Source organism: Corapipo altera, unplaced genomic scaffold (assembly GCF_003945725.1).
Source record: "Corapipo altera isolate COAL_440 unplaced genomic scaffold, ASM394572v1 77b, whole genome shotgun sequence".
NCBI lineage: Eukaryota > Metazoa > Chordata > Aves > Passeriformes > Pipridae > Corapipo > Corapipo altera.
In genome coordinates this window covers 3,256,533-3,269,418 of record NW_020884933.1, presented here as the reverse complement: position 1 = coordinate 3,269,418, position 12,886 = coordinate 3,256,533, and the positions used below count along the sequence as shown (strand labels likewise).

Here is a 12,886-nt window from a genome sequence, read left to right as displayed (position 1 = left end):
GCCTTCGAGGGCTTCTCTTGAGAGGGTCATTGATGGAAAAGCCTCTGTTTTAGAGGAACTCACAGATTTTAGTGGCTTCCCTGGTCCCTGCGGTGTCTCTCAGGTGGTTCAAAGCCTGCTGGGTGCAGCGAGCCCCTCTCCATGGGTGTGGGATGCTCCCTTACCTGCTGGCAGGGTGGAGGGCGGCGCTCCAGCCCCAGCGCCTGCCCGCGCAGGAAGCAGCTGTTTTCCACTGCCGAGGTGTATTTTTAACCCAGAGTGAATGGGACATTTTTCTGGGCCGGGCAGCTGGGTTTGAGTGAAGAACCACCTGGGCGCCCTTCCTGCCCGGCCCCGGAGCTGCCGCTGCCGGTTTTCCCCGTGGCGTGTCCGCGCCGAGCCTGCCAGCTCCCTCCCAGGCCAGCTCCTCACCCCCGGGCTTTCGGGTCAAAATCGTGATGAAACCACATTACCCCTGGCAGGCGCCCAGCCCGGGGTGCCACCGCCCCCACTCTCCCACCCCGTGCACTGGTCCTTGGGCCTCCCTTCACGCCGGTGTTTCTGTTTCCCCCCATCCCTTGTTTTCGCAGCTCCAGTTGCTGTGGTATCCAGGGAGCCCTCCTCCTTCTGCAGGAGATGCACGCTGGTCGTTGCTAAGGTCGCCTCCGCGGTAACATGCACATCCTGTTTACACCTCTATCCGGAGAAGTTGGGCTCGGTTAGAGGCACCTGCTCCCCCAGGGAAGGGGCCGCACGGAGCGTGTGTCCCCCCCACTCCCGCCGCCGGACCCTCGAGGGAGCCGCGAGCCGGCGTCGGCATCACCGGCACCATGACGAACAACGTGGCCGACCACCACCCCGGGAACTCGGTCGCCGAAGGCAACCATGAGGGGGACTTCGGGTGCTCCATGGTGGAGCTCAGGAACCTCATGGAGCTGCGGAGCGCCGAGGCGGTGGCCCGGCTCAACGACTCCTACGGCGGCGTGCAGAACGTCTGCAAGAGGCTCAAGACGTCGCCCGTCGAAGGTGAGTGGCCGCCCCGTTGGCCTTGCCAGGTGGGGTTGTCACCTCTGGGCTGGAGGGTGGTGGCTCCAAGGCGTGTCCTGTGGCCAAGCTCAGCCAGTGCTGTCGCACCCGCTGTCCATCGCGTGAGACGCTCCCCACGTCTCGTAAAATGGTCATTTAGGGCAGGAAAGGAGGGAGAAGAAAGAGAAGCATCATGCCAGGGGGTTCCCTGGAGCCCCACGTCCCCTGGGAGGATGGAGTGGAGGCAGGATGAGCTCAGGGCTATCAGAGGGGCACGGGGGGCTCATCACCACAGCCTGGCCGCTGCCCTGTGCCAGCCTTTCCCATTTAATAATTTACAGAGCCAGTGGGAGGGTGGGAGGGAGAGTGTAAAGGTTGGGTGGTGCTGGGGAGGTGGCTGGAGCTGTTTGAGGCATCTCAGATGAGGGATGGGCAGCACGTCCCCCAGGGGGATGGGGAGAGGCACCCAGGTCACCCCTGATCTGAGGGGATCACAGTTTGGAGTGGTGGTGGCAGTGATGCCTGTGGGTGCCAGGTCACCTCTGGGAGGCTTTGTGGAAGGATATCAGGATGTCACCTCTCCTTCCCACGGGCTGAGCTGGCTTTTGGGGTCTCCCTTATCAATGAGGCTGCTGGCTCTGGGGAGCTGTGGGTGCCTCTGCGTGGTGATGGACCCCTTCCCTGGCATTAAAGGGGTACTGGGGTGAGAGACCCCCTGATTACAGCCCCGAGGGTTTACCTGGAACTGGGAGCAGGATGTGGCCCCTCGGTGGCTGTGGGGTGGGGGACGTGGCTGCGCCTCAGCTCTGAAAACTTGTGGGTTATTCTTAGTGCCGAAAGGTGGGGATTAGTGCGTTTCCAGCTGTGAGTGGGACCGGGAAGGGGAGACAATATCGGGATGTCATTAGAGAAGGGGGGGGAGTCCCGGTGGAAATACCAAGTCCAGGTCACAAAACAATGTGTTCGGTCCTGCCAAAGTGGGAACACGCTCCTTTGGGGGCGGGAGGAGAGGGGAGGGGAGAAGCAGACCCCAAAGGCTCTTTGTGGGGAGGCGAAGGGCTGCCCTTCCATCCTGGGTGCCACTGGTTGTCAGTGCTGGATCTCATGCCCCCAGCACATCCCTCCCTCACCCTCTTGCTATGAAGCTCAACCCCGTCCTGTTGAGCCCAGAGAGCACAGAAAGGTTATTTCCAACAAGCTGGGATTTTTGGGAAAAGCAAAAGCCTAAGGCAGCTCTGTCTGATCCCATGGGAGTGGGGACACTGGGTGCATGTCCCAACTCCCTGTGTGGATGTTTGTGCCCATCCTCGTGCTCATCATCCCTCTGCTCCTCACCCCGCTGGCACAGAGCTCTGGGCAGGGAGTGCAGGGCTGTGTCCTCTCTCTGTGTGTCACCAGAGGAAGCTGCTGGCACAGCAGAGCCTGCCCGGGGTGTCCCCCCCGCCCCCCCGCCCCCCCCCCCCCCTGCCTCCATCAGCCTGTGGTGGGCAGTGTCTGGAGCAGTTTGATCCCACCTGGATCTGTGTGACTCTTGCCCCTCAGTGCCACTCTCCATGCTGCTGGCAGTGCCCACTCCAGCCTGGCACCATCCCTGTGGGGCAGATGGTGACCATGGTCCCCCCAGAACCTGCCTGCACCCCGAGAGGCCCTTGGGTTGTCCATCCTCATAGGGTGGGACCCCCACACGTGACTGTTTGTGCAGTGAGGGTCTCCCCAGCATCGGGATGGGGATCTGCTGGGATCTGCTGGGACTCTGGCTCTCCCCCAAGAGCTGTCAGTGCACCCCAATCCCTTGGGGCTGCTCCCGGAGGGGCTTTGGGATGGAGTGGGGTGTCCCTCTGCCAGGCACTGGCTTTCCACCTCCACATCCCCCTGTCCCCCAGCGGGGTGGTGGCTCAGTGAGTCACCCGTGGAGCGTCCCCGGTGTCCCCTGGGTGCCCAGTGCCAGCACTGACTCACCTGCTGGCAGGAGCAGCTCCCGGGGCTGCCGCCTCCTTCCCGATCCAGGGTGAGGATCCTGCGTGGGGGCTCCTTGTGCCAAGGCTTTGCCACCCAACAGCAACTTTCCTGGGATAATCAGGGACTGGTGACCACTATGGGGGTTTGTTCTCTGCTGTCACTTGTGGCCTCTACCCAAAATTTCCAACTCAGCACCCAATAACTGGACCCTCAGGCCCTGCAGGGGGATTTGCTGGTACCCCAGAGCAGTGGCACATGCCCGTGGCTGCTGCTCTTTGCCACCTTCCCTGTGTCAGCACAGACATTGACCCCCAGGAGGGTGGGTGGCAGCCCTGGGGTCAGGCCCGTGGGTGGGATGTGCTTTGGAGGACCCAAAATCTGCAGCCTCCCGTGTGCTGATGGAGCAGCACGTGCGTGCCCGTGGCACAGCCCTGGCTCCACGGCAGTTTAGCCACATTTTCCATCCGTTCCGCCGGAGACGCTGGGCGGGAATTGGGGCCGGGAGATCCCAGGATCCTGCTGCCTCGTCAGGGCTGGGTGGGGACGCCGGGGCCGCTCTGCCAGCACGTCCCCTCCCTGCAGCTGGGGTGGAGTCGCAGCACAAAGGGGGGGTGCAGGGGGGGTGTGGGAACGGGATTCGTCCTGCTGCTTCCTCCTGGTTGGAATGACACGGAGCTGGCGGGGAGGGTGTCCCCTGGGATGACACGGAGTTGGCAGGGAGGTGTCCCCTGGAATGCCACGGAGCTGGCGGGGAGGTGTCCCCTGAATGCAAGGGCTGGGTCCCCCTGGAGGGGGGGCATCGCTGCCAGGCTGCTCCAGGCACCGGGATGTGTCCAGGGCCACTTACGCCGCTTCCCGGTGCATCCCGGGAGCTGGCAGCAACCCCACGGGCCATCTTAAGGTGGAGGAGAAATGGGGGGCTCGGTTAAGGTGGTGCTGGGCAGGAGGGCTTCTCTCACCTGGGACCCCATCAGCTCTTAGTGGCTGTAATGGGGGGCAGCCAGGGCACGTTGTGTCTCCCACCACTGGCTCGTGGCCTGGGTGGGAGGGCTCTGAAGGGGCTCAGGCTCCCCTTTTGCTCCCCATTTGCTCCCCTTTTGCCCTCATCTGCTCCCCCCCTCTCCCAGGGGTTGCTCCCAGCCGTGGGGAGCAGCACCCCAGCTCGGGGCTGGCCTGCTCCTTCCCTCTCTCCCACCACCCCATTCCAGCGGGACCAGCCCGTGTCTCCTCCACCAGCTGTGGCAGGACCAGCTTGGCTGTGGCCGTGGCGTGGCCGTGGGGCTGAGCTGAGCTCGGAGACACTCCTGCTGTGCCCGCTCGCTCTCCGCAGCCGCTGCTCCTCGGAGCTGGCAGGACACAGGGATCAGGTGGCTCCGGCGGCTCCGGCGGCTCCGAGCGCTGCTCCCGGTGCCAGATTTACGGCTAATTTGATGCAGCATGTAAACAAGCTGGCCAGTGCCAACTGGCATCGGCTGGCACTTGAGGCTGCAGCACTGGGAGGGTGGCTGGGCGTGCTCGCCCCGGCCCCCGCGTGTCCCCTGCCCCCGTGGGTGACAGGGGCAAAGCTCTGCCTTGGCTCCCTGCTGCTGGCACCTCGTGCCCCCCGTGCTGGCACTGGTGCTGCTGGGGGGCTGTGGGGCAGCCGTGGGGTTTACCCTCATCCCTGTCTCTCCCCCCTCCAGGCCTGTCCGGGAACCCGACCGACCTGGAGAAGAGGCGGCAGGTCTTCGGCCAGAACTTCATCCCTCCCAAAAAGGCCAAGACGTTCCTGCAGTTAGTGTGGGAGGCACTCCAGGACGTCACGCTGATCATCTTGGAAATCGCAGCCATAATCTCCTTGGGCCTGTCCTTCTACCACCCCCCGGGTGGGGACAATGAACGTGAGTGCCCTGTGGGGTCCCTGTGCTTTGGTGGGGGACTCCCGGGAGCCGCCGTGCCCAGCCCTGTGGGAGCAGGGATTTGGGACAAGTGATGTCTGGCAGGTCATGCAAATAGAGCTACATCTGCTCACCCTTTTTAGGTGGTGGCATCTCCCCATCCTCGGGGTCTTTGGCGTGTGCCTCCCCAGGGACCTGCACTGATGTCTGGGCACCACGGGCTCAGAGCTGCTCCTTGCTGCTCCCCAAAAGATACTCCAAATCCAATGGGCCCATCTGATCCAGTGGCTTCCCACATCCCACAGGGCTTCTTTTTTGCTTTGGGGAAGGAGGGACAATGCCATCTGTCCCCTGGTATGTCCCCCTGCCCAGGGAGTGCTGTGACACCCCATGGGTGGCTGAGGACTGTGCTGGGCAGGTTTCTCCTCCTGGCCCTGGATCTTGGTGTTGTTGGAGGAGTCGAGCAGGCACAGGGCTCTGGAGATGCAGGGAGATGTGAGACACAGGGAGATGTGACTCACTCGAGGGTCACGCAGCGCAGGGAGGGCAGGGTGCTGCAGCTGGAAATAGAAGCCAGTTGTCCCAGCTCAGCCCAACTTCTGCCAAAAAGGAAAAGTGATAAAAGAGGGGGGGGGGGGGGAAAAAGCAAACCCAACAAATTCCTCGAGGGATGTAAAAACCGTCTCCTGAGAGCAGGGGAAGCCCAGGCAGCTCAGGGAGGAGGAGGGAGGAGTAACTGTTTTCCAGGCTCAGCGTAACTCCAGGCGGGTGTTGGTTGTGCAATCAGTGCCTGGGTGTGCAAATGAGAGTGCCTGGATGTGCAATCAGTGCCTGGGTGTGGAAACCCTAACGCTAACCCTAACCCCAAACCCTCACCCTAACCCTAACCCTAACACACTCTGCCTAATTCTAGACCCTAACCCAAACCCTAACCCTAACCCTAATTCTAGACCCTAACCCTAACCCTAACCTGGGTGTGCAAGTGAGTGTGCCTGGGTGTGCAATGAGTGTGCCTGGGTGTGCAAGCACGTCTGGGTGTGCAAACGAGAGCTCTCCCCCGGGCAGTGTGTGGGCAGTCGACGGGCGGCGTGGAGGACGAGGGCGAGGCGCAGGCCGGCTGGATCGAGGGGGCAGCCATCCTGTTCTCCGTGATCATCGTGGTGCTGGTGACCGCCTTCAACGACTGGAGCAAGGAGAAGCAGTTCCGGGGCCTCCAGAGCCGCATCGAGCAGGAGCAGAAGTTCACGGTGATCCGCAAGGGGCAGGTGATCCAGATCCCGGTGGCCGAGATCGTGGTGGGAGACATCGCGCAGATCAAGTACGGTGAGTGAGGGGTCTGCCCTGCCCCTCGGGGGTGGCTGGGGTGTGTCCTCCCCCTCAGGAGCCCAGCAATTCCTCCTCCAGCCCTGAGGGGAAGTGTTGGCTCCTCCTTTCTCTCAAAGCCCTGTGGTGATGGGAGATGCTCCCTGGAGCTTCCACTCACTTTGTCTCTGGCCAACCTGGACTTGGGCTGGCAGAGCTAAGCCAGGCTCTGTGCACAGCTCTGGGCTGCTTTAGTGACCTGCTGTTCTCAAAAATGATTCGTTTTCCCGACCATGTCCTTGTTGGTGAACATTTCCTTAGCCAGGAGATGCTCGTGAATATTTCCTTAGCAGGGAGATGCAGCCTTTGGGATAAATTGGGTCCTGCTCCTTGTTTACCAGGGGGAATATTCACCCCATGCAGATTCTGTCAGGAAGGAGACTGATCCAACATCAAGTTTGTTTTCCTATGGGGTTTTTTCCCCCCTCGGAGGTTGGAAGGTGGGATCCTGTAATGGTTTGGATGTGTCAGGAGCTTCAGGAAGGATCTGGTGTTGATTTATTAAAACTGGATGGGGAAGCACTGTCTGATTGAATAAAATTCTCATCTTTCCATGCATCAGTGAGGGTTTTGGAGCTATTGGATATCGTCTTATTGTACCTGTCTGTCTTAAAAAAACCATCTGCTACTTCTCCTCCCTCTAGATTTGGTCTGAGATTGAGTTTTGGGTCCTGCTGCATCTTCTCCCTCTAGATTTTGTCTGGGGCTGAGTTTTGAGTCCTTTTGAAGCCTCCTCACGGGGTGAGGCAGTCAGGGGTGAGCAGTGGCTGCCCAGACCAGGCTGATCCCCCTCTGTGCTCCTGTCCCAGGTGATCTCTTGCCAGCAGACGGGATCCTGATCCAGGGCAATGACCTGAAAATAGATGAGAGCTCGCTGACAGGGGAGTCAGACCAAGTCAAGAAATCCATGGACAAAGACCCCATGCTGCTCTCAGGTGAGGGTCCCTGTGGGGTGGGTGCAGGGGTGGGATGGAGAGATGGTTGGTCTTGGGTCCTGATGTTGGGGAGGTGTCCCAGGCCAGGTTGGATGGAGCTTGGAGCAGCCTGGTCTAGTGAGAGGTGTCCCTGCCCATGGCAGGGGGTGGAACGGGATGAGCTTTCAGGTCCCTTCCAACCCAAACCATCCTGTGATTGTGTGAGATGGAAACTGCTGTCCCACCTGTCTCACTGTGACCTTCCTGCTGTGCCAGGTACCCACGTGATGGAGGGCTCTGGCAGGATGGTGGTGACTGCCGTGGGTATCAACTCCCAGACAGGAATCATCTTCACTCTCTTGGGCGCGGGAGAAGGAGATGAGGAGAAGAAAGTGAAGAAAGGTAAGGAGATCCCCTGAACCCGCCTTTTCCCTCCTTTGGCCTCTCTCCCTTCCCTGGGAAGTACCACCAGTGTGCCACAAGCAGCTCCCACACCCGTGGGCTGCAGTTGTGTGTCAGTGCCCGTGGCCTGGGCACGTATGGTGAGCTCTTGAGGTGGGGGGTTCCCTCCCTGTGCCCCTTCACCCACAGTGTGGGGCTGGTGCTGCCTGAGGAAAGGCCCTGTGCACCCAGGCTCTGCTCCCTGGCTCTTTTGGACATGGCTCCAGCTCTCTCATCCCCAGTTGGATCCAGGCTGTGGAGCTGTGGGCTGGGGGATTGAGGATCAGAGGGAAGGGTGGCTGGTAGTGCTGCCCACGGTGCTCCTTGCTGGGGAAGGTGAGTCCTGGTTGCCCACAGGGCGTTGGTGGCCCATCCAGAACCTTGAGGACTTGGCTTAGGATCTCTGCTGGCATTCCCTGAGCTCCCTGGGGAAGGAGATGAGGCAGAGGATGGCAGGAGGGAGAGGAGGGGTTGTGTGCTGGGGTGGGAGAGCAGCCAGGCAGGCTGAGGTGTTCCTGATGGTGTTCCTGATGCTTTCCTGCTGCTTATTGCCCTGCTCTGTGCCAGCTCCAGTACCAGCACTGGGACCAGCCTGGCTTGGGAAGCTCCTGTTCTCCCATGTCCCTGAGTCCCTGCTCAGCAGGTTTGGGCTCACCAGGAGCCGCCATGAGGTAGAAGGAGCTGGCAGGAGGGAGCTGCTGGCTGGCACTGCCGGCTGCTCAGGCGTCCCTGTGCCAGGGAGCCCTTCCCAGGAGGCGATGCCAGGCAGGGAGAGGCTTCCCGGGCTCTCCTGGCAGCCGTTCCAGCTCTGGGCTTGTGTGTGCTGGGTTCCTCCAGCTCGGATCGCTCGGATCACCGGTCTTCGGGGGCTGTGGAGCTCCTGGGGCTCAGGTGCCAGCCTGGAGGTGGGAGGAGGAGGTGACACGGGCATGGCACTGCTGTGGGAGCTGAGCAGCAGCTCACTGGGCACCTGGGCAGTGATGCTTGGTGCTTTCCCAGCCTTCAAGCTCTGTCACTCAGCCCCACAGCAAACCTGGATTTGGGAGCAGAGTGGGCCAGGGGGTCCCCGCTGTGGAACTGGGGGATGATGGGGGGGACAAAACCCTTGTCACTCGAGGCTTGTTCAGCTGCAGCCACCCTGTGCTCCCCACTGGGGACCCCCACGTGCACACCTTGCTCACCACAGACCCTGGGGTCAGAACCGCCCACTGTGGGACTGGTGCTGCCTGTGGTGGGAGACAAATCGACGCCTCCCATGTGGATCTGCCTGCACCCAGCACAGGAGGGGACCTGGAGCTGCGGGGGGTCAAACTCTGCTGGGGGGTTTCTTCTCCTCAATGGTCTGAGGCACCTCTGGCACCCTCCGAGGCACTGATGGGGGTTGTGGTGGGTGCTCTGCAGGTGGGGAAGTCTGAGGCCTTGGGGGTCTGAGGTTTGGGGTGCCTGGGGGAGCCGGGGGGCTCCGGAGCCTCCCCAGGGCCGTGAGCTGTGGACCGAGGCACGCGCGGTGTCCGGAGGGTGACCGTGGGCTCTGAGCCCAGGGCACGGATGCCACTGGAGCGGCCCCTCGGAGCAGGGCCCATCCCAGGCTGTCCCCCCAGCCGGGTGGTGAGTGTGGGTCCACGTGCTGAGCCCCCCACCCTTTCTCTCTTTGAACAGGTAAAAAAAGCGGAGCCCCCGAAAACCGCAACAAAGGTAACCAGCCTCTCCATCCTTTGAACCAGCACCACACTAACTACTGAGCATTCCTCTTTCCTTCCTTCCTTCCTTCTTCTCATCAGTCTGTGCTCTTTGCTGCTCCGGCGGGACTCTCGCCTCGTTGTCCTGGGAGAGGGTGCAATGGTCCCGTGGCCGGTGGCCCTGGCACGGCATCGTGGTGGCCCCTGGCACCCCAGTGTGGGGCTGTGCACCCTGGGATGAACCTGACCAGCTCCCCCCATGGCCACATTGTCCCTGCATGGGGAAAAGCCCTTGTGCAGGGAGGAGAGGGCTCTTCCAGCAGCCTGGACCTTTGGCAGAGCATCCCTTTCTCGGGACAAACTTCATCCTTGAGCTGCTTCAGTGATTTGATGGCTCTGAAGCCCCTGGGCCCATCAGATGCTGTCCCTTCCCAGGATTTGTGTTTGACTGGGGGAGAGATGTAGGTCCCTTCCTGGTGTTCCCAGGTGAAATATCCCACGGGGCCTGGCCAACGTGATGGTTGCACCCTCTCCTCCCATGGCCTCGACTCCGTGAGCGTCTCCTCACCAGTGTTTCTCACACTGTTCTTTGCAGGCTGTGGAGGAAGCCCATTTCTGCACCTCTCTCCACCTCTCTCTCTCTCTCTCTCTCTCTCTCTCCTCTCAGCAGTTTGAGTTTCCCTCCTTCCCGTCAGACTGTGTCCGGGTGCTTGTTCTGTCCGTGTGGGGTCTGTTGTGACGTGGAGGTGTCCGATGTGGAGCTGCCGTGAGCTCCGGGGTGTCTCGAGCCATCGAGCAGCAGCAGCCAGGAGGGGACAGGTCCCGGGGCAGCAATGGGGCCACTGCTGCTCCTCCAGCTCCAACAGCTGAGGAGGAGCCTCTCAGGGGGATTCCCACCCTCTTCCCCATCCCTCTCCAAAGCTTCCAGACTTGGGTTTCCCCAGTGCAGACTTTCAGCTGGACTAGAGCAATCGTAGGCACAGGAAGCCTGGCTGTCTCGGGTCCTAAACGTGTGGTGGATGGCTCAGGGCTGGGATTCAAGGAGCTGGCTCCCTCCTCTTCAATCTCCATCCGATTTCTAACCGTCCCCTCCATCTCACCCCCTCAGTCACTTCCCTGGCGAGTGATTCCTGCTGAGCTGCCCACAGGGCACTGCAGAGGTGGCACTGGGAGGGAGTGGGATGATCATCAAGGGATTGGGGGGACTGGAGCATCTCTGGGGTCAGCCCAAAGCGCTCCCAGTCTGCTGCAGGGTTAGAGGCTGGATGAATCCAGTCTCCACCCCAAAACTTGGCCAGAGGGTTTCTTGCAGCGCTGCCTTACAGTTGTGACCAGTGCCAGTGTCACCTCTGAGGATCCCTTATCCATGGGCTGGGGTAGATGACAAAAAACTGCCCCATAGAGAGGTGGCAGGGCCCTGGGACACGGAGATTCCATGTGCTCGGATGCGTGTGTCGCCGGGAATGGTTCTTGGTCTGGGTTTTCTCTCTCTCTCTCCCACCACCATCTTTCTCAGTGGTGTCCTCCAGGGTTTCCTGGTCTCTCTCCTATTCACACGTGGTGTCTTATTTTGCCCCTGGGCTGTAGCTAAAACTCAGGATGGTGTGGCCTTAGAAATTCAGCCCCTGAAGAGCCAGGAAGGGGTGGAAAATGAGGAGAAAGAGAAGAAGAAGGTGAAGGTGCCCAAGAAGGAGAAGTCTGTGCTGCAAGGGAAGCTCACGCGCCTGGCGGTGCAGATCGGGAAGGCAGGTGAGTGGTGATGGCCTGGCATGAGCCACCACCCCAGAGCTGGTGGAGAAGGGCTGTCCCTGTCCCCTGTGTCCCCTGCATCCCCTCACTCTGCCCCGTGTGTGTCCCCAGGGCTGATCATGTCAGCCATCACCGTCATCATCCTGGTGCTGTACTTCGTGATCGACACGTTCGGGGTGCAGAAGCGGCCCTGGCTGGCCGAGTGCACCCCCATCTACATCCAGTACTTCGTCAAGTTCTTCATCATCGGGGTCACCGTGCTGGTGGTGGCCGTGCCCGAGGGGCTCCCGCTGGCCGTCACCATCTCCCTGGCCTACTCCGTGAAGGTGAGGCCGCGGCGCCGCGGGGTTGCTGGGGGTGCGACGGGGGAACTCGGGCTGCCGGCTCTGACCCTCCCGCTCGTGGGTGCCCGTTGCAGAAAATGATGAAGGACAACAACCTCGTGAGGCACTTGGACGCGTGCGAGACCATGGGCAACGCCACGGCCATCTGCTCGGACAAGACGGGCACGCTGACCATGAACCGCATGACCGTGGTGCAGGCCTACGTGGGGGACACCCACTACCGCCAGATCCCCGACCCTGAAGCCATCCTGCCCAAAATCCTGGACCTCATCGTCCACGGCGTCGCCATCAACTCGGCCTACACGTCCAAGATCCTGGTGAGCTGGAGAAACACCACCCCGTGTGTCCTCTGCAGCTCCGTCCCCAGGTTTGGCATCGCTTTTTCCCTTCCTTTCCCCTCTCCAGCCGCCCGAGAAGGAAGGGGGGCTGCCCCGGCAGGTGGGGAACAAGACGGAGTGTGCCCTGCTGGGCTTCGTGCTGGACCTGAAGCAGGATTACCAGGCCGTGCGCAACGAGGTGCCCGAGGAGAAGCTCTACAAGGTCTACACCTTCAACTCCGTGCGCAAGTCCATGAGCACGGTGCTGAAGAACAGCAACGGCGGCTTCCGCATGTACAGCAAGGGCGCCTCCGAGATCATCCTCCGCAAGTAACTGTCCCCCCTCGCCCCATCCCGGGGGATTCGGGCTCTCGCTGCCCCGGGGAGCTGTTGGGGGGGGCTGCGGGGTGAGGGGTGGGGAGGGGAGGTGACTCTCGGGAGGTGCTGCCCTGCAGAGGGTTTAACTGGTTCTGGGTGGCTTTGGGAAAGCTGGGGGGAGCTGTGGGTCGGGGGGATGCCCCCGTTTTGCAGGTGGGGGTGACACGGGGACGTGCCACCAGTGGTGACCCTCGCCCTCCTCCCGGTCCTCAGGTGCACCAAGATCCTGGACAAGAATGGCGACCCCCGGGTGTTCAAGGTGAAGGACCGGGACGAGATGGTGAAGAAGGTGATAGAGCCCATGGCCTGCCACGGGCTGAGGACCATCTGCCTGGCGTTCCGGGACTTCCCTGGGGACGCTGAGCCCGACTGGGACAGCGAGAATGAGATCCTGTCTGACCTGACCTGCATTGCTGTGGTGGGCATCGAGGACCCTGTGCGGCCAGAGGTACTGACCCCGCTCTGCCCCAGCTGTCCTGCACCATTCCAGGACCAGGGACCCCTTTCCCAGCTGCTCAGGACCACAAACCCCTTAGGAAGCCCAGGCACCTCCTCTGTGTCCATCCCTGGAGTGCCCCACACCACCAGCTCACTGCTGCTGGTGTTTCTCTCCCACCCCTGGACAAAATGACCTGGTGACGGGGTGTTTCCACCCAAACTTTCCACCCCAACTGCTCCAGAGGTCTGTGCACAAGCCAGGCTGGTTCCACATGGGTGAAAGGTGGATGGAAACACCACGGAGGAGGGATGAGGGTGTTGGAGAAGGACAGGGCTGGTGGAGCTGGTTTGCCCCTCTCAGCTGCTGCCCCACTGTGAGGGTGCCAAGCTGGCAGCTGGGCTAATGCAATAACCCCCCCATTC

The 12,886-nt window shown here is 61.4% G+C and overlaps 1 protein-coding gene across 6 annotated transcripts in view; it reads left to right on the top strand.

Moving 5' to 3' along the window:
- The window catches only part of ATP2B4 (ATPase plasma membrane Ca2+ transporting 4), a 47,272-nt gene that overhangs the window by 21,576 nt on the left and 12,810 nt on the right, over positions 1 to 12,886 (top strand). For 4 of the 6 annotated variants that reach the window (XM_027659626.1, XM_027659631.1, XM_027659628.1 and 1 more), the window contains exons 2-12: positions 570 to 1,005; positions 4,647 to 4,844; positions 5,907 to 6,164; positions 7,013 to 7,138; positions 7,394 to 7,519; positions 9,218 to 9,253; positions 10,825 to 10,986; positions 11,098 to 11,312; positions 11,405 to 11,647; positions 11,736 to 11,977; positions 12,239 to 12,473. In XM_027659626.1, coding sequence (XP_027515427.1) covers positions 810 to 1,005; positions 4,647 to 4,844; positions 5,907 to 6,164; positions 7,013 to 7,138; positions 7,394 to 7,519; positions 9,218 to 9,253; positions 10,825 to 10,986; positions 11,098 to 11,312; positions 11,405 to 11,647; positions 11,736 to 11,977; positions 12,239 to 12,473 — 2,037 coding nt within the window. In that variant the 5' untranslated portion in view covers positions 570 to 809. The remainder of the gene's footprint in view (positions 1 to 569; positions 1,006 to 4,646; positions 4,845 to 5,906; positions 6,165 to 7,012; positions 7,139 to 7,393; positions 7,520 to 9,217; positions 9,254 to 10,824; positions 10,987 to 11,097; positions 11,313 to 11,404; positions 11,648 to 11,735; positions 11,978 to 12,238; positions 12,474 to 12,886) is intronic. The other 2 variants (XM_027659627.1, XM_027659630.1) reach the window with 1 other exon arrangement.